General features: G+C 40.8%; 1 protein-coding gene across 1 annotated transcript; it reads left to right on the top strand.

Moving 5' to 3' along the window:
• Positions 1-5899: 5899 nt before the first annotated feature.
• On the top strand, positions 5900-7487 carry LOC124276889 (tubulin alpha-1A chain-like). The gene is made up of 2 exons (XM_046712554.1): positions 5900-6155; positions 6301-7487. Exons 1-2 carry the CDS (start codon positions 5915-5917, stop codon positions 7428-7430), a joined length of 1371 nt encoding a protein of 456 aa, XP_046568510.1. The 5' UTR covers positions 5900-5914; the 3' UTR covers positions 7431-7487.
• The last annotated feature ends 16516 nt before the right edge of the window (positions 7488-24003 follow it).

Genomic DNA, 24003 nt, shown 5'->3' with positions numbered 1-24003 from the left:
TGCCAAAGATTAATGGAAATTAAGGAAAATGAAAAATAAAGAGTGATCTGTGTTTTACTATTTCCCAGTGTTTATGTCAGTTATTGAAGGTTTCGGAAACCACACAGCTTTAGAAGTATGAGTCCCAGTATTAAATATCATATAATATTAATAGAGACACTACGGCTTTAACGAACTCACAGGGACCAATCATATTAGTTCCTTATAACTGCAGTTCGTTATACGCATTTCGACTAAGCTTTAGAGCAAGTAACCGAGACAAAACTAGTTCGTTACATATTCCTCAGTTCGTCGTTTACGATAGACACTCTTAAAAAAAAGGAACGCATAAAAGATGTTTAAGAGAATTTAATGCGTTAATTTAAGGGTAATTATTTCATGTAATTTCAATAGTGAAAAAGGTGAACATTCACACGTCTATATACAAAGTGTTCGCCAACACAACCGTAGCCTTTATGGCTGTGTTTCTGTTTACTTGAATCCGCAAGATAGCGTCATAGTCTCGCCACCAGTGGCGCAATTACTGCTCGGCACCGTCTCGGCACAGACTGGATTTATAAGTCGACGAAGTCGCTCTTGCGGAATTCTTCCTCACTTTTTCTGCAATGCGATGGCCAGTTATGGAAGTGTCTGAGGCAGGTTTTGACGTTGACGTACACGTCGATCGAGTTCATCCCATAGGTGTTCTATCGGGTTTAGATATGGTGATCGGGAAGGCCATGGCAAGACACTGACGTTAGAATTGGCAAGGTAGCGGACCGTGACGCATGCAGTATGTGAAGTAGCGTTTTCATTCTTTCGGTCCATAATCGGAAGCATGTGACGTGCAATGACTTCGTTGATGTACTGATTTGCTGTCATATTACCCTGAACCACCACTGAATCAGACCATTGTGTGCTGGATATCACACCCCACACCATGACACTGTCTCCACCGAATCTGTCGACCTGTCGAATGCAATTAGGGGCAAAACGTTCATTTATCCGACGGTAAAAACGCTGTCTTCCATCTCGCAGGCGAAGAAGAAATGGTGATTCATTACTGAACCAGACTCGCCTCCAGTTTCTAAGGTTCCTGCTCCGGACTGTACGGCACCACGGTAAGCGATTGCCCCGATGGAAGTCTCTCAAACCAGGGGCAACAACTGGCCTTCTTGGTCGAATCCCAACTTCACAGTTTGGTTGGAAAATCTTTTCAAGCAGTTGTGCAGTCTCCACGGCTGTGGCAAGGCGATGACGCAAGTGCGCAACCCGGATGTAGCGGTCCTGGGCTTGGGTGGTAACTCTTGGACGGACGTATTTCGGGCGATTTTTGGCGGAAAAGGTCAGCAAGAAACGATCCCAAAGGCGAGAAATGGTGCTCTGATGAACGTTGAAATGTCGGGCAACTGCAGACTGCGACTCCCCGGCTTCAAGGCGGCCTTTGGCGATGTTTTGATTGGCGGCACTCAGTCGTGGCATGATGATTTCCCTTTTTCCAGGCAAAAACGAATGACAAAATTAAACAAAACGTTTGCCTTTTTATAGTGATAGATATCGCATGCTTTTCCGCTTACTTGCACGTGCGGTTTGCTTTGCATGTGTGTTTCTGGGTGACGTATTGGCGAATATTTCTTCCAACGCTTCTAAAACAAGGGAAAAGTTACAATTGCCGCTTTTGGCGCTGAAGCTGTTTACAATCACACAAAGATAATGTTTTGGAAAGTAATAGTATACTCTCCCCAAAAGAAACTCATATAGGAATTTCAACTGTATTTTTATGTTTATTTTGAAACATCTTGTAGGCTTTATGAGTCAATGAAATATAGCGAAATTGCACACTGGTAATGCAGACTTATCCGTCTTTGGCACCAACTCGAGGAAAGTTAGTTTGAGTGTCACATGGAGACGTGTGGTGGCGCTGAAGTCAATACCTCGTGTGACCACCGTGGGCATCCAGAACTGCACGGCATCGTCTCGGCATCGAACGAATAAGTCTCAGAATCTCGTGTTGCCCAATCGCAGCCAACTCTGCCTGTAGTGCCTGTGCGAGTTGCTGAAGTGTCTGGGGCTGAGGGTTACGGCGTCGCACCCGTCTGTCCAGGGCATCCCACAGATGTTCGATCGGGTTTAAGTCCGGTGATCTTGAGGGCCAGGGGAGCCCATTGATGTTGTGGTTCTGGAGGAAGTCTCTAGTGTGACGTGCTGTGTGGGGCCTGGCATTGTCCTGTTGAAACAACTCCCTCTGACGATCAATGATTGGAAGGAGGTGTGGGCGTAGGATTTCGTCACAGTACCGTTGAGCTGTCAGGTTGCCCTGGATCATCACCAAATCACTTCTCCTACGGCAGGTGATCGCTTACCACATCATAACACCGCCCCGGCCGAATCTGTCCAACTGGGGAACGCAAGCGTCGGCGAAACGTTCACGTCGACGTCTGTACACCCGCATTCATTCATCGCGTCGTTCCAATAGAAATCGTGATTCATCACTGAACCAGATTCTACGCCAATTCGGTAGGTTCCAGGCCTGAACGTTGGTGCACCATTGAACTCGATGTCGACGATGTTGTTGTCGAAGCACAGGGCCAAAATAAGGTCTTCTGGCACGTAAACCAGCCTCTCTCAACCTGTTCCTGACAGTCTGTGCAGAAAGGCTCCCCAATCCCGGTATTTGTCGAGCGGTACTGGTCGCCGTAGCTGTTCGATGACGCAGGTGATGTACCCGGATGTAGCGACCCTGCGCCGCAGTGGTCGCTCGAGGTCGCCCACTACGAGGGGCATCTGCTACCGAATTCTACCGGCGATATCTCTCCCAGAGCCGTGAAATGGTGCTTTGGTGAACATTCATGCGTCGGGCAACTGCACGTTGAGACTGGCCAGCTTCAAGCAAACCAATGGCGATATGACGGTTGGCTTCACTTAGACGTGGCATTTTGCGTTCGTCAACAATATTCCAAATACAGTGAATAATCGACAGACAGCGATCAACCTTTCATTCCCATCATTGAGACTATCTGATCCCCAACTTCCACGTGCATTACATGTGAATTGTGTATACTGTGACACTACACGCCGAAAGTGAAAATCATGCTGTTAAATACGGGTATTTTACGGATGGTGCGTTTTGTTGTGATGTTTCAAAACATAAACACCATAGGACTCATAAACAGAGCAAAACCTTTTCTAAAATGAATCACGTTTTAATTCATTGCTACATGAAATTGCTATTTTCATGATGCGTTTCTTTTTTGGGGAGAGTATATATTTGTATTGTTTTTGTCACAGCTACATGCGTCCAATATTCTCAAAATCACCTATGCGTTTCTTTTTTGGGGTACATTTCATATCCCTAATATATGTTATTTACAAAACGCTGATGATTATCATTATTCATCAACGTCGATAAATAGTTAGTAGTGTGGATGAAATGCTCCTTATATACTATCATTTCTCAAACATGTTAGCTGTAATCAAAATACAGCTATTTACTCCGTGATTCATCATGAGGGTCTATGACATCCCCCGTGAAATTCCGGCATGGAAAGACGAGCAGATCAAATAATAAATCAAGTTATGAGAAATAGACTTGCATGATAGCTTTTCAGATTACCTTGACTATGTATGTAGCGGTGATGGTAATTTTTAAATTCTTCTTGTAGCATTCTAAAAATCAACAATTTCCACTGATAATGCAAAGAGAATTATTTAAAAAATAAGTACAAATACTCCAAAGTTTATATAAGTTGTATGCTTCGCTCGAGGGTAATGCGGTCTGATGTACGCCTCTTTGTAGCAATGTTACCTGAGTCGGTAGGCGAGGGATGACACTGCTACAAAGAGGCGTACATCAGACCGTATTACCCGAGGGAGAAGCATACAACGTATTTATCTTACCGCCATGTTAAATGAACAATTTATCATTTTGTTTTATTTTAAAGATAGCTACCGACTATATGACATGTAAACAAAATGGCGTCTGCCCCTCGACTGGATTTTTTAAAGCAGTGAAACATATTCTGACAAGGTCAACACTGCTATAAAAATGGATAATTATGCTTAAGTTGAGTGTGCAAACGATTCAATGTATCAAATAGTTTAAATAAAGCAGTGAAAGTCGGTAAAATAAATCTGTACATAGTGAACTCAAAAACAGCTAATTGAACGGTTTTAGAACTCCGGACACTGCATGCGTCATATTATGACGTCATACGATTGTTAGCGATACAGCTTCTCGGCGGAGAGTTTGGCGGTTACCGTGGCGGCGAGTAATGTTTTTTCCAGTTGTCACCCTCCTGGGAGGGTGACACGGAAACTTGTTAAAGCTTCATTGGCCAATGAAATTAAAGTATTTTACATGAAGGTAAGATAATAAACTGCTTACCAGCAATAATGATATACGTTATTTACACCTCTTACGAATTATCACCGAAAATGTACGCCACAATGTCTAGAATTTCCAACAAATAAGAGGGTTATTTCTTCATCCAGTTGTTATTGTATATTATTACATGACATGAATCAATTATGATTGTGTGCTATAAACTCATTATGTGAACATTAAAACGTTATATGGTACGAGTATAACCTTCACACGACCCTGGCACACTCTGTACTGTAAGTCATTCATGAAATGGATACGAGTTCACGGGTGTGTATAGCCTGTATCAATACGCTTTAGAACTGTCGCTGGGACCTTACAACTTTTCTGACACGGCCGTGTACATGCATTCTTCAGACGGACTTGGAACAAGATGTATTGCCTTTCATTTCAAAGAAAGTGTGTGAGTTATGAAAAATTGATATGTTGTTATGTATATAAAAGTAGAGTCATTGGTAACCTCAGAAAGTCACCAATCGCAGTAAAGGTTGTTGTCACATGGTTAGCAACGCGTTCTTGTTGCTTTATAAACGTCTGTATTCTGTGAAACACTAATTCCGTCTTGTCTCCCTTGACTCGTAACCGTCTTAGTGAGTACAGCGCCATCAACATCTAAAGCACCATGGTGAGTTGACTTTTTTATGATTTTTAAGATATATGTACGGTTCCCTATAAAGGCACCATCTGGTTTCGATACGTTCTCTTTGAGAGTCCTGTGTGGAATTTAATATTTTGAGACTGTGAAGTTTAAAGTAACTTGTGTGGTATCTTTGTGTGGTATATATAATAATACATGCTGCTTACATTTCAATATATAAACATCGTAATATACCTCCGGAAAGAAAAGCTTAAATCTGATATTCAGTTGATCAATCGTACTTTGTGGCCATTACACACAAAGGTGTCAAAATCAATAAGAGGTATAATAAAATTCCGCTTATAGTAATGAGTGAGTGAGTATGTTTTTTCGCCGCTTTTAGCAACATTCCAGCAATATCACGGTGGGGGACACCAGAAATGGGCTTCACACATTGTACCCATGAGGGGAATCGAACCCGTGACTTCAGCGTGACGAGCGGAAGCTTTAACCACTAGACTACCCCACTGCCCCTTATCGTAATGACCAACCCTAGTTGATATATGCTACTCATTGGTTATGATGTATGGATCATGCTCACCCTTTTCGAGAACACCTGGTGTCATTACAGTGATGTACAGTGATCCATTCACCTAATTTTCACCGCCATTTCTGCCTTTTGCCCACTGGAATCTGTTTTGGCAGATAATCGAGTTCGAATATTCTCTGACGATGACATTTGATACACATTAACCTTGTTTATTTACCTCAGCTTACAAAGCACCTTGTGGTGATACTTGGATTTATCATATTGTACAGGATTTTCCAACAATCTCTTGATAATAAATTTATAACCTTAACAGCAAAGAGACTGAATAGTCGTCACTGTATCTTGTAATTCTTTCAATGGTAACATCAAAATGTATTACAAAAATGTAGGACCTCAAATGTAAATATAATATGAGGAATTCATTAACATGTATTTTGGTCTTCAGAGGGAATGCATCTCCATCCATGTTGGTCAAGCCGGTGCCCAGATGGGCAATGCCTGTTGGGAATTGTACTGTTTGGAGCACGGTATCCAGCCTGATGGTCAGATGCCCTCTGACAAGACCATCGGGGGTGGTGACGATTCCTTCAACACCTTCTTCAGTGAGACTGGCGCAGGAAAACACGTCCCCAGGGCTGTCTTCGTTGATCTCGAGCCAACTGTCATTGGTAAGGAGTTCTGTAATTATATGCCCTAAATAGTTTTGCTTTGTTTATGGTTTCATGTTTGACGCATATTTCACATGAAAAGTCATTAGCAAACAAAAATATATTAGATAAAGCAACAAGATCTTAACTTCATGCTTGTCCACAGATGAGGTCCGTACCGGTACCTACCGTCAGCTGTTCCACCCAGAACAGCTGATCACTGGCAAGGAGGACGCCGCCAACAACTACGCTCGTGGCCACTACACCATCGGAAAGGAGATCGTTGACCTCGTCCTTGACCGCATCAGGAAACTGGCTGACCAATGCACTGGACTCCAGGGCTTCCTCATCTTCCACAGCTTCGGTGGTGGCACTGGCTCTGGTTTCACCTCTCTCTTGATGGAGCGTCTGAGTGTTGACTACGGAAAGAAGTCCAAGTTGGAGTTCGCCATCTATCCTGCTCCTCAGATCTCCACTGCTGTGGTCGAGCCTTACAACTCCATCCTGACCACCCATACCACTCTGGAGCACTCGGACTGCGCCTTCATGGTCGACAACGAGGCCATCTATGACATCTGCCGTCGTAACCTCGACATCGAGCGTCCGACTTACACCAACTTGAACCGTCTGATTGGTCAGATCGTCAGCTCCATCACTGCCTCTCTCCGCTTTGACGGCGCCCTGAACGTGGATCTGACAGAGTTCCAGACTAACTTGGTGCCCTACCCACGTATCCACTTCCCTCTGGCTACCTACGCCCCTGTCATCTCTGCAGAAAAGGCCTACCACGAGCAGCTGTCAGTGGCTGAAATCACCAATGCTACCTTCGAGCCTGCCAACCAGATGGTGAAGTGTGATCCCCGTCACGGCAAGTACATGGCCTGCTGCATGTTGTACCGTGGTGATGTCGTCCCTAAAGACGTCAACGCCTCTATCGCTACCATCAAGACCAAGAGAACCATCCAGTTTGTGGACTGGTGTCCCACTGGTTTCAAGGTCGGCATCAACTACCAGCCACCCACTGTTGTTCCCGGCGGTGACTTGGCCAAGGTCCAGAGAGCTGTGTGCATGTTGAGCAACACCACTGCCATCGCTGAAGCCTGGGCACGTCTTGACCACAAGTTCGATCTGATGTACGCCAAGCGCGCCTTCGTCCACTGGTACGTGGGTGAGGGTATGGAGGAGGGCGAGTTCTCCGAGGCCCGTGAGGATTTGGCTGCTCTGGAGAAGGACTACGAAGAGGTCGGAGTGGACTCCGTTGAGGGAGAAGGCGAGGAAGAGGGCGAGGAGTATTAAACGGCGAAACAAGATCCTAATATATAGCGAAATGGACACAAAGTGGATATTTGGGCATTACTATCGTAACAATGAATAAAATTTATAAAGATATGTACATATTTTCACCTCATTTCATTTTTTTACATTCAACAACAGAGCAGAGATGTACGATCAAGCCCCCCCCCATACACACGCACGCACGCACGCTCGCACGCACACACACACGCATACACACTGAACATTTTCTTAATATAATCCGTACCACTTTTGATTGTAAATCCGTTATAGTCAAATACGGTCTGTCACGCACACAATAACTAATTATGGTTACGCATTCATTGAGATGCAGCACTATTGTGAGCACTATTCACAGATTTGTGAACTGTTTCCATACAAAAGCCATGACGATGTTGCATGAAGGTTGTGTTTTTTCTGTTAATGTGACAATGATAATTATATTCAATAACGTGTGACGTTAATCACCTATCTTTGTGCAGGTATGTATCAGTCTAATGGAAACATATTCCGTCGTAGAAGTACCCACACGCAGGATATAGACATTTAACTCGTTTCATGTTAACATGTGTGGTTAATATATGGTAAAGCGTTCGTTCGTTGTGCCAAATGCCAATGTTTCATTCCCCACATGGGTACATTTTGTAAGCTATTTTCAAGTTTGTTAGTGAGTGAGTATGGTTTTAAGCTGCATTGAACAATATTCCGTCAACATCAAGACGAAGGGCACTGAAATGAGCTTCACATATTGTAAGCATGTGGGGAAAGGGAAGTCGTATTTTCAGCATGACGAGCGAACAGTTTATCCCCGTGACTACCTGACCGTTCCGTCCCAGGTGTAAAGTACATTTCGAACTTTTGGTTTTGACAAGTTCTTGTGGATGTCCAGGTGAAATATCATAGGGGTAACAACATCATGAAACAAACAGAAACCATACGTGTGATTATCAACTTATTTGTATCAGTGAGTTAGTTAAGTGTTCACACCACGATCTTTCCTTCAAGTGTTGCGACAGATCAGTGTTATCGATACTGTGATCGATACATTAAACCATTCATACTAAAGTATGTAATCATTGGTAATATGGTAAGTCGCCATTGCCACTACAAGAAACAATATGGTATTTTAACACTTAATCTTTGAAAGTGTTGCAGTCGTATTCACACTAAAATGTCACCTTCTAATAGTTCTGTTGAATGCTCGCACGATTCACTACACTGCGATTGTTGCCTGTGGGTCTACATAGGCGGTTGACAATTTGACATTCTAGAATATGTGACATTACCTCGAAATCTGTCCTTCTAGTAGTATGAATTCCGATATTTTGGTCTACTGCAATAATACAAAATGTCATAACATATCCATGTGTCATATACACAACAAGGTGCTTTTGTACAAAATAACCTTAGCGCTAAGACTACCTTAAGTCTGTGTTAAGGTATGGTAGAAAATTACCATAATATGGTCATCTTATCGCTAAGACTGCTCTCTATAACGGCACCCAGGTTTATTGGTAGCAAGTGCTCAATTTCATATACTACAATTCCACGAAACACACACTTTGTTTTCGTTTTTTTTGTTTCTTTCACAGTTCATTGTTTTCTTTTATTTCTGAAAGGAGTAGCCAAACCTATTTCGTGACCTATCGCCCATTATGTTCATCCAGTATATTAAGTGACAGTTTGCTGTACGTACTTATATATTTTATCCGAGATATTTTATCGCTAGATTTTACTCTTACTACTAGCACTATGGACGCAGTTGTGTCAAGCCATGGCTAAACTTGTGTTGAGCGTTTTGTCGGCTAGCAGGTATGTATAGAAAGCTCAAGAACTATTTTACGAGCAACATTACTGTAATTCGTTGTGCACAGCCGATGTGAAAAGACATTCCAAACACACTTGAAAATTGATCATTCATACTGACAAGCCTTGCATTCATAGATGTTGATCGATCACTTGTCCCAAAGAAGCCTGATTGCCATTCAATGCGCCATGACTTCAATACTTCAACTGATCTGATTTATATCGTATTGAATTGGATTCTTAATGTCATTTTCTTATTGTGCTAACGGTACACCTTCACGTATTATGTTTGGAGGAGAATCAAATTCATAGCCTATAGTAACGTGTACGCTTGGATACTCTTTGTGCAGTTATAGAAACTTCCTTTCTGTTCATGTAGGCAGTAACTTGCAAATAACGGGGATATTTACCGAGGTATTGGAATTCATTTTCGAGTCTCACTTCTTATGGGCACGTGTTTCCCAAACTGAAATCCCAAACTCACACCGTGTGCAGTCTCCATCAATACACATCTCTTTATTTAAACAGTTGTGCTATTTGCCGATTACTCATTTACAACGAAATCTTTGTTTGTAATGTCGTTAGTCTCACGGTGAGTGAGTGAGTGAGTGAGTGAGTTAAAATTTTACGGCAGTATTTCAGCCATATCGCGACGACAAAGAGTCATGCACTGAGAATAAATAAATTTATACTTTTTTAAAATCACAACATCCACTTTTAATAGCCTCCGTCAATGTGATTAAAAAAGTGAAAAGTCACAAATGACATGTAATTTTAAAATGAATTTATTACAACGGTACATAAGATTTAAGCTCACATAGTCACATTTTACTTGTGAATAGAATAATAGCATTTGTGAATATAGGGTAGGACAAAGGTTCAGCAGAAATGAAAGTGAAGTTCATGAAAGTATCATGAATTATAACGATGATATATATTTCCAAGGGACTAGTTGCAACGGCAGTGAAACAACTCAAAACGGGCTAGTTGTAACGGCAGTGAATAAAATTCCCAGGGGCTAGTTGTAACGGCAGTGAATAAAATCCCCAGGGGCTAGTTGTAACGGCAAGTGAAACAACTCAAAACGGGCTAGTTGTAACGGCAGTGAATAAAACTCCCAGGGGCTAGTTGTAACGGCAGTGAATAAAACTCCCAGGAGTTAGTTGTAACGGCAGTGAATAAAACTCCCAGGGAGTTAGTTGTAACGGCAGTGAATTACGCTCCCAGGGGTTAGTTGTAACGGCAGTGAATTACTCTCCCAGGGAGTTAGTTGTAACGGCAGTGAATAAAACTCCCAGGGAGTTAGTTGTAACGGCAGTGAATAAGACTCCCAGGGGGTAGTTGTAACGGCAGTGAATAAAACTCCCAGGGGGTAGTTGTAACGGCAGTGAATAAAACTTCCAGGGGTTAGTTGTAACGGCAGTGAATAAAACTCCCAGGAGTTAGTTGTAACGGCAGTGAATTACACTCCCAGGGGCTAGTTGTAACGGCAGAGAATTACACTCCCAGGAGTTAGTTGTAACGGCAGTGAATAAAACTCCCAGGAGTTAGTTGTAACGGCAGTGAATAAAACTCCAGGGAGCTACGGGGAATAAAACTCCCAGGAGTAGTTGTAACGGCAGTGAATGAATAAAACACCAAAGGAGCTAGTTGTATCGGCAGTGAATAAAACACTCAAGGGGCTTATAACTAGAAATCAAGGGGCTAGAAATATTCCAGAGGGCTAGTTATAAAACATAAATTGATAATAGTCCCGAAATTTAGTTATATTGACGAGGAGTTACATTATCAAGGGGCTTATGACAGTGTATAATGAGAATAGGTAATATTTCAAGGGAATTTGTTAAAATAGCAATGTGTGATGTCACCAAGGCGCTGTTTATGATGGCAATGAGCCATATTTAACATTCAGTAGTCAATAGTCAGTTGTAATGACAATTAGGGGATAAATATACTGTTTCATTGCAGATCATGGTTACCAGTAGATTTGACTACCAGTACAGAACGTGATATTTCAAATGCTAGTTTTGCGTATTATAACGCCCCTTCACCTTTTCACACATAAACGTTTCAAAGCACGGACGAGTGAGCACCAGACTGTATACACGTCTCTCTTAACAGTTTCTGGCTTTCATTCTTCGCTAGTCCGCTTTTCACCCGGTCTGGCTGAGAGACAAACAAAACAAACGACGGCCCACAGACGTGCGACGGACAATCCTCTACCCTGATCTCGTGACAGAATGTTAATGCTTTGTATGAAACTGTAGTCAGTCAGTGTTTGGTTACGTTTGGTACACGGTGACAAGGCTATACTTTTTAGCATAATCGGGGCGAATCACATATTTGAACTCAGGAATATAGATTTCTAAAAGCCGAATGGTCGTAAATCCACAAGGGGTATTTAGGAAATGAGGGCTCCCGTATAAAAGACGATCAAAACGAACTGTGCTCATATCATAATATAGTCGCGAGGTTTTATCTTCTTGTATTTTGAGGGCGGTACTGTTGCCTAGTGGTTAAATCGTCCGCTTGTCACGCTGAAGACTCGGGTTCGATTCCCCACATGGGTACAATGTGTGAAACCCATATCTGGTGTTCCCCGCCTTGGTATTGCTGGAATATTGCTAAAAGCGGAGTAAAACCATACTCACTCACTCTTGTATTTTGCTGCTACTTGCTCTGCAACTTACACAAACCATTTATAGTGAACACTTGACAGTCAGCACACAGGTACAAGGGACATAAGTCTTGTGCTTTTTAGAAACCAACTACCCGTTGTGCGTCCATATTTGCATGTTGCATTCCGGGATATGCAGGACGCCAGTTGAGATGAATTAACAGGCACTTTGGTTTTACAGAGTGTGACCTATCATATTCACAATAAATATTTTCAAAACTCATTCTAAGTGGAGTAGATTAAACAGAACAGTGCAGAGTTCAGTGAGTGAGTGAGTTGATATTTAGCGTCACATCGGCAATAGTTAAGCCATATCCTGACGAGAACAATTTCATTTATATCAATATCAAAATCAATAAATTTAGAACGTAAAAACCTGCAGAGTTCAGATTAAGCAAAACAGATCTTATAAACTGATCCGACGTAACAGAATAAAAGAGTAAACTATTCTCACAGGAGATAGTGAGAATGTTCATATTAAGAATATTCATAAAAGAATCATTACAAATTCATTATTTTGGATTGAACGGTGTCGGTGCCATGTTCGTTATACAATACAGTGAACAAACGCAGCCGCAATAAGCGTTTGTAGGTTGGTACCACAATTTTTATAAGGCTTCACGAAATGTCATGGGAAGGTCATTTTAAGTGGAATTTTAAGTTGTGAAAAGTATGTGCATTGACAATGACTTTAATAGGTTAAACGTGAGTTACCTTTTGTCCTACGTTTGTCAACTTATTGGAAGAGGAAAAATGTCGAGACTTAATGCTGCCGATCGCAACATCACCGCAGGACGTTTAAAAGCTGGTGAATCCTTCTATACTGTTGTCCCGCATAGACCTGGCTAGCTATTCACGAAACGTTCGTAGCCCTACGAACTTCTTAAGCCCATTCTTAACACATTGGCTACGATCAAAGTTAAGAATTCTTAGGGCTACCAACATTTCGAGAATAAGGGCCCAGGTCAGGAATATTCTTGGATGGTGCATACGTCACCGTCAACACCCACCGACCACTCTCTACGAGCTTGGCATTGACCCGCAGGAACAATTCGATGGAATGAACCATCTGATATTGTACGTTTGATTAAGGTTATGTTCTGTCGAACCCGGAATTGTCTTGAGAATAGAGGCAAATTCACGTGATATTAATGTGTTTTCCTTTTCATGGCAAATTCGCTAGCAAAGTCTATATTTCTCCAACATTCAGTTACACTGTTTAACTATTAATCTGATTGAAGATATAAAATATCAATTGTTGTGACACATTTGTATTGAGTATCCGCTTCCTAGTTTGAATACCCGTCATAAATAATGTGCCTTTAACGCTGTAGGAAATAATGACGATCTATGTATCGATCTATTTGTCAGTCTGTCAGCGATATATATGTATCGATTCAGTTCGTCAGATTTAAGTATTCCTGAGCGGTAAAACAAATATTGACTTTAAAGCGCCAGTATCACTGTTGACTTAACAATATCCCGAACCAAACACAGTTGACTAACATCTTGAAAAAATATACCACTTATGTGATACAAATTTAATCAATATTATTATGTCGAATCAATATTATAATGTCCTTAATGCAACTGCCCTTTGCACATTAAATGAATATTCATTTTCGACTAATGTAGAAATACGATAAAAGGCCATTTGGAATCAGAATTAATTAAAATGAAATAGGATATATGTTATTATTTCAAATTGTCCGGTGAAGTCTGGATGCAAAGTTCAACTGTTCTATTGGATGCATTGCTTTGATACTAATGTGAATATGTTGTTTTGAACATTATTAAACATAGATTTACGCGTTATATATAAAAGCAGTTGGTGCATCCAAGGTCGGATAGGACAGGTCTGCAGAGTCAAGTTAATGGACTTGTTCCGGGGGTTGGGATTGTTGTGTGTATTGCACTTAAATGGACGCACATGGATATGCCATTACTGTCAGTAGAGTGTTAACCAAACAATGGTAACTGGTGAAACATAGTTATGATTAAATATGACGTGTTGCTGTTACTGAGGGCATGTGAACAGATCAGTGGAACTTGGAATCAGACCATCATTCAACCGCTGTCTGATCAACAGTCTCCTGCCCAACAGAGGAATAGTAGAAGGTGAAAACCATGGAAATGTGTGTCCAAGCACTAACAGTACTAATTTGGATGAGCGACTTTCAATCAACCTATGCTATCCATCGTCAAACTCACCAACAACTGAGAAGCAAGCTGCTCGCCAACTATTCAGCAGAGATCATGCCCTCGACTGAAAATCTGGAACTTCTTAACATCTCTCTCTTGTTTATACCATTTGCAATTCTCGGACTTGACATAACCGACTCTTTGTTCAAATTTTCTGCTATGTTTGTGTCAAATTGGACAGATCCTGATTTGACATGGAATGTCGACAACTATGACAAGGTTGGCGCGATTCTTCTCTCTCCAAAGGATATCTGGTACCAAAGACCTACTATTGTCAACAGTGTGAATTCAAAGAGCTTGCTTGAAAGTGAAGATGCTTTGGGTGTATTTAATAACGGTACTGTTTACCAAACTGTTATAAGCACGTTTCAAACTATTTGCAAGGCTGACAGCACCTCATTTCCATTTGACAGTCAGAGTTGTAATCTGAATGTCTTACCTCCCGCTTCGTGTCGAATACTACCGGCTGTATCAGCAAATCTGTCCACTGAAGCGACAGACTCGTCGTCGGAGTGGCAGTTTATGAATGTGTCTACAACGTCAGACCACAATGGCGTGATATATTTTACAATTCACATGAAGCGTCAGTCAGCATTTTACGTGACCACTATTTTGTTTCCCATGTGTCTGTTGTCTCTCCTGAACGTCTGTTCATTCCTACTGCCCATCGACTCAGGAGAAAGGATGTCGTACCTCATCTCCATATGTATGTCTTATTCTGTTTTTCTGGTCTTCATTATCGATGTGATGCCCAAGTCAGGATCCCTGTCAAAAATGGCTGTGTACCTGATTCTGGTTCTCAGTCAGAGCAGTCTCGCCATCATAACAACTCTGATCATTATGAACCTACGACGCCACAACTGTGGCGGACGATGTTATCGTGCAGGAAGTGTCACAAATGTAACAACAGACCAATCCAATGCGTCACCAAAAGATCGTATTTATGGTACTTATACTCTTGACAAAGTATGCTTTGTCGTTTTCCTTTTATGGTGGGGCCTGAGCATACTTGTATTTTATGTATAATGATTACTGAGGGATTTGCGCAGTGCAGTGCAGTGCAGTGCCACTAACGCGAAATGATAATGTACATATAATGTCTTTAATCTTCTTTTACTAATGTTCAGTAGCTATTTTACCTACACCTTAACTTTCTATATAACAAGTGAAATATAGATTCTTCATTTTTTCTTGTAATGCAAATGTTGTAAGAGTTGATACAACGATGTTTAATCAGAAAACAGAGGTCTAATCTGTGGTATGTGAACGTTTTTATAGATTACACAGAAGATCATTGTAAAATATCTTGTTTTAAAGTGATTGTGTAGATGTTTTTTAAATGCAAGTGTGTGTAACATTTTATAACATTAAATATTTTCTGTGAATATAATTTGACGGCACCCTCTTATGTCCTGTCATACATGTCATGTCCATGTGTTGTGAAAATTTGTCTCATATACCACACTATGTATCCTTTTAAGACCCAAATTGTTTACCAGAAGTCATTACAACGTTGTTTATGGTATAAATAAATTACATTTGAAAGTATTTCTTTCAAATATCGACTTCTCCTTTGCAAACGAGCGGAAACCTCATCTTAAAACACATTACATTGAGCGTGGACAAGTATGTCAGTAATATGCATTATTACTAACTTCCTCTGCGTCACAACAAATGCATATTCCTTCTTGTTCACTAGAAGCCTACTTTATGTTCCACTGACTACAAAGTGTTAACACAATAGTAGTATCTGTCATTTGTGTGCACTGCGCATGGCCGGAAACCGGAAAGAGTCATATGAGCGTCAGTCGTCAGACGAGCGCCAGCCTACTGATCAGCGCCGGTCTACTGATCAGCGCCAGTCTACTGATCAGCGCCAGTTAGCTGATCGGCGTCAGTCTACTGATCAGCGCCAGTCTACTGATCAGAGCCAGTCTATTGATCAGCGCCAGTGTACTGATCGGCGCCAGTCTACTGATCAGCGCCAGTCTACTGATCAGCGCCTGTCTACTGATCGGCGCCAGTCTACTGATCAGCGCCAGTCTACTGATCGGCGCCAGTCTACTGATCAGCGCCAGTTAGCTGAGCATCTTCAGCATGTGGAAAAGCGCCAGTCACCTGAGTAGCACCAGTCATCTATTAGGAAACACCAGTCCTTTGTTGACAGTCGTTCAGAATGACCTTTTGTGGGGAGCAGGTTGTCAGATCAGGACTACTCTCGGTCAAAGAGTCGCGGTCGTTCTCCTCACAGATCAGGCGGTTGGCGCAGCTCCGGTGCCAGACATCGTAGCGCCAGGTGCCACTCACACTTTAGGCACCACTTGCCATCATCCAGTCCTAGACACTACTGTTCGAGGTTTCCACTTGACCGAAGTTGTTCACCTAGCGTCAGGCCCCGTTCGTCGCCACTTCCCATGTCGCCAGTCGTGGTCTTCCAGACTTTGACAGATTGTATTTAAATTTTCGAAGCCAGGTTGGCTAGACGGTCTGTGTTTTTTCAGAGGCAGCTGGACACCACCGAATAATGGGAGTCTTCCTTATCAGCGCCACATAAACCTTGTCTTCAGTTTTCGACTGCTGGCTATTCTTTGACTCCCTTCATCCCCTTGGAGCACAACTTTGAGGATGAGGATGAGTGTATGCTTGTTCCCGTTGGTCGTCCGTCTGTCTCCTCGCGGCTTGGCGTCCTTCCAGATCGCGCTTCTGGAGATGAGGAACTGGATTTTCCTCCCCTTGGTCTTTCACAGTAATTGAGTTTGTGAGTTTTGTTTAACGCCGCTTTTAGCAATATTCCAGCACTATCATGACGGGGGTCACCAGAAATAGGCTTCACACCTTGGACTCATGTGGGGAATCGAACCCGGGTCTTTAGCGGGACGAACGAATGCTTCAACCAACCATTAGGCTAAAAATTTCAGGCCGCCGTTGCATGGCAGGAGTGCTGTTATGCAGCGTTCGGCAAGAAATACGTCTATTTTACAGCGACCCGTGAAGATCCCGGGTAGAATAGGTCTTCAGCAACCCAGGCTTGCCACAAAAGGCGACCATGCTTGTCGGATCTAACGGGATCGGGTGGTCAGGCTCGCTGACTTGATTGACACATGCCTTCGGTTTCCAATTGCGCAGATCGGTGCTCATACTGTTGATCACTGGATTGTCTGGTCCAGACTCGATTATTTCCAGACCGCCGCCATATAGCTGGAATATTGCTGAGTGCGGCGTAAAACTAAACTCACTCACTCACTATGTTACAGCAAAGTCTGTGAAATGCGGGTGCATCCAGTCCTATAATGTTCACAGCTACTTTACCTTTTTACACTAAACGGAATTTGTTTCTGAGAAAAGACAAGACTCTTTTGTATTCTTTTTGCACCGACGTTTTATATCTAAGTATGACATTTTCTTTGCATGCAGACTGAATTTAACCTAAAAATACATCAAGGAATTAGTTTCCTCCAGGCAAGAATGTGACTATGGACTTTGTTGAGGAAAATGGAAAAATATGGCAACTGACAAAAGTATCTCCAACTGAAAGGGAGAGAATAATACTTTCTTAAAATTAAGGAGACAAGTGAGACCGCTTAAACTGTTTCATATTTAGATTTATGCATTACGATTGAGAGGGACAAAAACTCTCCACAAGGCTGTATGACAAAAGGGATGATTTTAGTTTCCCAATAGCCAACTTTCCTTCATATCGAGCAATACTTCAACAGCTCTAGCTTTGGTGTTTACAATTCACAACTTTTGAGATACAATCGAGCATGGTCTTTTCACCAAGATTTAAAGGAGCGCCATACCACTCTTACCTAGAAGTTGTTTGATCAAGATTCCGACATTCAAGGCTTCAGTAAAGCTTTCAAAAAGTTATATGGAGACATGAGGAGGACATTTCGAAATTTGATGCATCAGTGACAAAAATGATATCCGATGTAATTCCTATATTGACATATACCATACATCCCCGAATTATTCCACCTGTTCATGTTCCTCCTGCCCGACGGCACGCACGCACGGAAGGACGCACCCACGCACATTTTCCAATGATTTTATCTACGTTTATATTAACCTCTTAACTGCACAGACATGGGTGTCGCGTTTGAACTGCTGACGTCATACTACGTGAGATACAGTTCGTCTAGGTGATTTGGGCACCGGTATGGACATCGGTTTTTGCTTCAGGACGTCAAAGCAGGAGCACATAGGGCTCGTATTGTTACTGAGTCTCTCCAACAGGAGAACATAACTACCTTACCATGGTCAGCAGTCAGTCCAGACTTGTCCCGTATAGACCAGGTCAGGAATATTCTTGGACTGTGCATACGTCACCGTAAAACACCCACCGACCACTCTCTACGAACTTGGCACTGATCCGCAGGGAGAAGGGAATGGAGTGAATCAAGCTGACACTGGATATTTGAGTAAGGGTATTTTCTGCTGAACCCGGGATTGTTTTGAGAATGGAGGCGAATTCACGCGCTATTAATGTGTTTCACTTTAGATATTAATGGCAAATTACGAGGAGGACGGTAGGGCGTTTTGGCGAATCGTCTAGTAAAGCCTATGCTTCTCCGACGTTCAGTTACACTGTTTAACTATTAATCTGATTGAAGATATAAAATATCAATAGCTGTAACACATTTGTATTGAATAATGGCTTCTTATTTTGAATATCCCTCACAAATAATGTGTCTTTAACACCGGAGGAAATAATGACGACCTATGTATCGATCTATTTGTCAGTCTGTCAGCAGAGTACATGTGTATCGATTTAGTTTGACAGATTTAAGTATTCTTGAGCGGTAAAACAAATAGTGACTTTAAAGCGCCAGTATCACTGTTGACTTAACAATATCCCGAACCAAACACAGTTTACTAACATCTTGAAAAAATATACCACTTATGTAATGCGAATTTAATCAATATAATTATGTCAAATGCAACTGCCCTTTACACGACTAATGTAATCCTTTGAATTTGGTCACCATAGCAATAACCGCACATTAAATGAATATTCATTTTCATACTTCGTATCATAGAAATACAACAAAAAGTCCACATCTGCAGAATCAGAAACTGGTAGTAAAAATAATTAAAATGTAAATATTCAGGATATATGCTATTATTTCAAAGGGTCCGGTGAAGTCTGGATGCAACGTTTAACTGTTCTACTGGATGTATTGCTTTGATACTAATGTGAATATGTCATCTTAGGAACATTATTAAACAAAGATTTTGGTACTATATATAAAAGCAATTGGTGCGGTGCATCCAAGGTCAGACAGAAAAGGTCAGCAGAGTGGGGTTAATGGATTTGTTCCGGGGTTCGGCTTGCTTTGTGTACTGCACTTTAATGGACGCACACGGATATGCCATTACTGTCAGTAGAGTGTTAACCAAACAATGGTAACTGGTGAAACACAGCTATGATTAAACATGACGTGTTGCTGTTACTGAGGGCATGTGAACAGATCAGTGGAACTTGGTATCAGACCATCATTCAACCGCTGCCTGATCAACAGTCTCCTGCCCAGCAGAGGAATAGTAGAAGGTGAAAACCATGGAAATGTTTGTGCAAGCCATAACAGTACTCGTTTTGATGAGCTGCTTTCAATCAACCTATGCTATCAATCGTCAAACTCACCAACAACTGAGCAACAAGCTGCTCACAAACTATTCGGCAGACATCATGCCCTCGACTGAAAATCTGGAATTTCTTAACATCTCTCTCTTGTTTATACCATTTGCAATTCTCGGACTTGACATAACTGACTCTGTGTTCACATTTTCTGCAGTGTTTACATTAAAATGGACAGATCCTGATTTGACATGGAATGTCGACAACTATGACAAGCTTTATGTGGTTCTTCTCTCCCCAAAGGATATCTGGTACCCAAGACCTACAGTACTTAACAGCGTGAATTCAAAGACTTTGCTTGAAAGTGAAGATGCTTTGGGAGTATTTAATAATGGTACTGTTTTGCAAAATGTTATAAGCACGTTTCAAACCATTTGCAAGGTTGACAGTACATCATTTCCATTTGACAGTCAGAGCTGTAATCTGAATGTCTTACCTCCCGCTTTGTGTCGAATACTACCGACTTTATCATTTAATAGGGAGATTGATGTTATAGACAGCTCGTCGGCGTGGCAGTTTATGAATGTGTCTTCAACAACCAACGACCTCGGCGTGATATATTTTACAATTCATATGAAACGTCAGTCAACGTTCTACGTGACCACCATTTTGTTCCCCATGTGTCTGTTGTCTCTCCTGAACGCCTGTTCATTCCTACTGCCCATCGACTCAGGAGAAAGGATGTCGTATCTCATCTCCATATGCATGTCTTATTCTGTGTTTCTGGTCTTCATTATCGATGTGATGCCCAAGTCTGGATCCCTGTCAAAAATGGCTGTGTATCTGATTCTGGTTCTCAGTCAGAGCAGTCTCGCCATCATAACAACTCTGATCATTATGAACCTACGACGCCACAACTGTGGCGGACGATGTGATCGTGCAGGAAGTGTTACAAATGTAACAACAGACCAAGCCAATGTGTCACCAAAAGATCGTATTTATGGTACTTATACTCTTGACATAGTATGCTTTGTTGTTTTCCTTCTATGGTGGGGCCTGAGCATACTTGTATTTTGTGTATAATGATTACTGTGTGATTCGCGCAGTGCAGTGGAGTGCAGTGCCACTAACGCGAAATAATAATAATCACTAAAATATCATTTGCATGGTAGTTATACTCTTGACAAAGTATGCTTTCTTACTTTCCTTTTATGGTTGGGCCTGAGCAAATTTGTATTTTATGTATAATAATTACAATATGATTTCAGCTGATAGGAAGTTGCATTGTCAAAAAAAATGAAACAATAATGTAATGTCTTTAATCCCCCTTTACTAGTGTTTAGTTGCTATTTAACCGAGTTGTTAGCCTTTTCATATAACGAGTGATATGTGTATTTGTGATGCACATTTAGCATGTTCTTATATTATTGGAGCCTTAGCGTGTTCTGTGTATGATGATTACTCTATGATTTGTACTTGTAAGAAGGAGCAGGGAATAATAACCGACATGTTAACTCTTTCATGTAACGAGTGAAATGTGGCCTTTGTGATGCACATTTCGCATACCCTTGTAATACATATGTTGCAATTGTTGACATGACGATGTTTAATTGAGAATCTGTCGTATTTGAACGTTTTTCAGATTACACTGACGATCATTGTAAAATATCTTTCCAGAATGTGTTTTAAAGTAATTGTAATGTTTTTGAAATGTAAGTATGTGTAACATTTTGTAACATAAGTTTCATATGATATTGGGAAATAATGCTTTCACTTTTATGTACAATGATTGTCACGTAAATATGTGTTTATATTAGTGCATAGTGTTTGACGTTCATACATAATACTTAAAGATCACATATACCCGAGGGGGGTACAAATACATAAATCATTTATTGGCATCGTTATAAATGAACCCCGTCATTAAAACTACTCATTTCGACATTTAATTACCTTAAATCGAGCTTTTGGACAACTGTGCACAATTCTCTCTCGCGAACGAAATTTCAACCAATCAGAGGGGCGCGTCTCCGTGACGTTATGTGAGGTATACATATAAGGGGCGATGTATAATTCATGTACATTTCCGAGGGTAGATTATCTTGTTTACAGGTTTATCTAAACCTGAAATCGTGACAATTGTTGTGAAAAAGAAGCTTTATGTTTTCACAATCTACTGTCATTTAATCTTGTCACCTGCTTTGCCTCGCTTCCGATGCCCATCAGATGCCGTTATTTGAAAATATCCCCGGTAGTTCTTGTCTGATTGTAATAAAGTATCCCAGCAGTGTAGGATTTTTCAGATTTTCTGATGCTTGGATGGTATAATTACTGATCCAATTTGATCCTATTTCTGTGTTTTTACCTCGATATTTAATCATGTTATGTAAAAATATGATGTCTGTTTCTTGCTATGATATTAAAAACACACATTTGATGTATTTGAATCCGTAAACTAAACAACCCCACTTTGCCATTGTTAGAAAAATCTGAAAATTTACTTGGGTAAATACGTAATAACACATTTTAACTAAGTACACAGCAAATGCTTACGCAATAATGAAGTTCAGTTCGTATCCTCAAAACAGTGTCGGCCCATGTTTTTTTTTCAGGCAATCAAACTTGCATGCAATAAAGTGATTACTACTCTCTTACTGTAACCCTTGTTTGGTGGTAAACCTACACATGTTATTTGTCATCATTCACTTAATGGTCAGTTAATGAATTTATAACAGGTGTAATTTGTAGCAACACCGCTCAGATTATCCGGCAAAGGTTCCCATTTGGCATTTCTCGTGTCTGGAGTAAATACTCATTATGATGAATTAAGGTCTGATGTGGCAAGTGGATTAGATCTTATGTAATATGCGCATGGAGGCGCAGCAAGAGGAATTATCAGCTGAGTTACAAAAACAAACATTGATCAAAGGATTAACCGATAACATGCTGATTGATTAATTGCTTTTATCTTGCACAACGGATTTGTTAATAGGTAGTGTTTATGTATGTGGATTTACTAATCTATACTGAATACACCCTGTCGTAAAGTGTCTGTGTAAAAACAACGTCCTTCTTTCAAAGGATTAACCGCCAATAGATTGATTGATTGCTCAATATTGGCTAACTAAATTACTTTTTTAAAGAATGGCGGACATCATGTAATTAGTTGCCAGGTGTGCTATCTTCTGTGACCAATGGGTGACCATGGGGACTATACACCAATGTGAAAAACCTGAAGCGAAAGATCACTTTTTCGTATATTAGACTGTTAAAAGAAGCATGCCATGAAATAGGATTATTTGTCAGCTGCAGATGAATGGCATATCGTTCCTTTATGTAGATATTGATGGATATTGTCACTTCGACCCCCACCTCGCTTCCGTGGAAGAAATCGTTATGTTACAAGTTGTGTCTATATAAAAACTCTAAAAGAAATATTCTTTGTGGAAAAACATATATCAGCAAAAAATAATAAAATAAATAATTTCCATCATAAATGGAGCCTTCTCTCCTCAGTACTTAGATGACTCAAACTGTATTGACTTGTACCTGACATTATCTGTACATTATCTGTTTAATGAATTATGCATGTTTATAAATATATTAATACAAAAATATCTCACCTGTACATCTGTACATTATCTATTTAATGAATTATGCATGTTTATAAATATATTAATACAAAAATATCTCACCTGCATATCATGTAGCCACATTACTTTAAGCCGTACGTATTACGGCTTGGTATATCTGCAATATTGTAATATTGGGAACCAATAAAAAAAGAAAAAAAAAAGAAAAAAGTTTTGTCATGCAAAATCCTGATGGTAATGATTCAAATACATATTTAACTACGATTAGAAAGTAGTTTTGATTTTCTAACTTGATGAAAACAAACCATTATCACATTAAAGGCAAGAATTTGATGGATGTCAACTTCGTCACGACGTTTCGAAGTATATCCTTACTCCTTCATCAGTTGAATGATTCACCTGATGAAGGAGTAAGAATACACTTCGAAACGTCCTGACCCTTCACAATACAGAAGTTGACATTTTTGTGTATCAAAGGGCATCCTCCATTATCTCATTGATTCTCAAACAGACTTTAGCCTCACAATTTTTAAAAATGGCGGCGCCCAGTCTCGAACATCCGCCAGTCTGAGAATAAATGCTATTTCACCGAGTTACAAAATCAAAACTACTTTCTACTGCTAGTAAAATATGTATCTGATTGATGACCAATAGGACTTTGCATGACAGACCTTATAACTTATCAATTTCTCTCTTGGAAACGAGGTGGGTGTCAATATA

Source organism: Haliotis rubra, unplaced genomic scaffold (genome assembly GCF_003918875.1).
Source record: "Haliotis rubra isolate DU_JTF1 unplaced genomic scaffold, ASM391887v1 Scf215, whole genome shotgun sequence".
Taxonomy (NCBI): Eukaryota; Metazoa; Mollusca; class Gastropoda; order Lepetellida; family Haliotidae; genus Haliotis; species Haliotis rubra.
This window is presented reverse-complemented; position numbering and strand designations above follow the sequence as displayed.

Excerpts from the sequence above, each read along its gene's own strand:
- LOC124276889 (XM_046712554.1), top strand. The coding sequence starts at position 5,915 with ATGTATTTTGGTCTTCAGAGGGAATGCATCTCCATCCATGTTGGTCAA. Across the intron at positions 6,156-6,300 it reads TCTCGAGCCAACTGTCATTG|ATGAGGTCCGTACCGGTACC; the intron begins GTAAGGAGTTCT and ends GCTTGTCCACAG.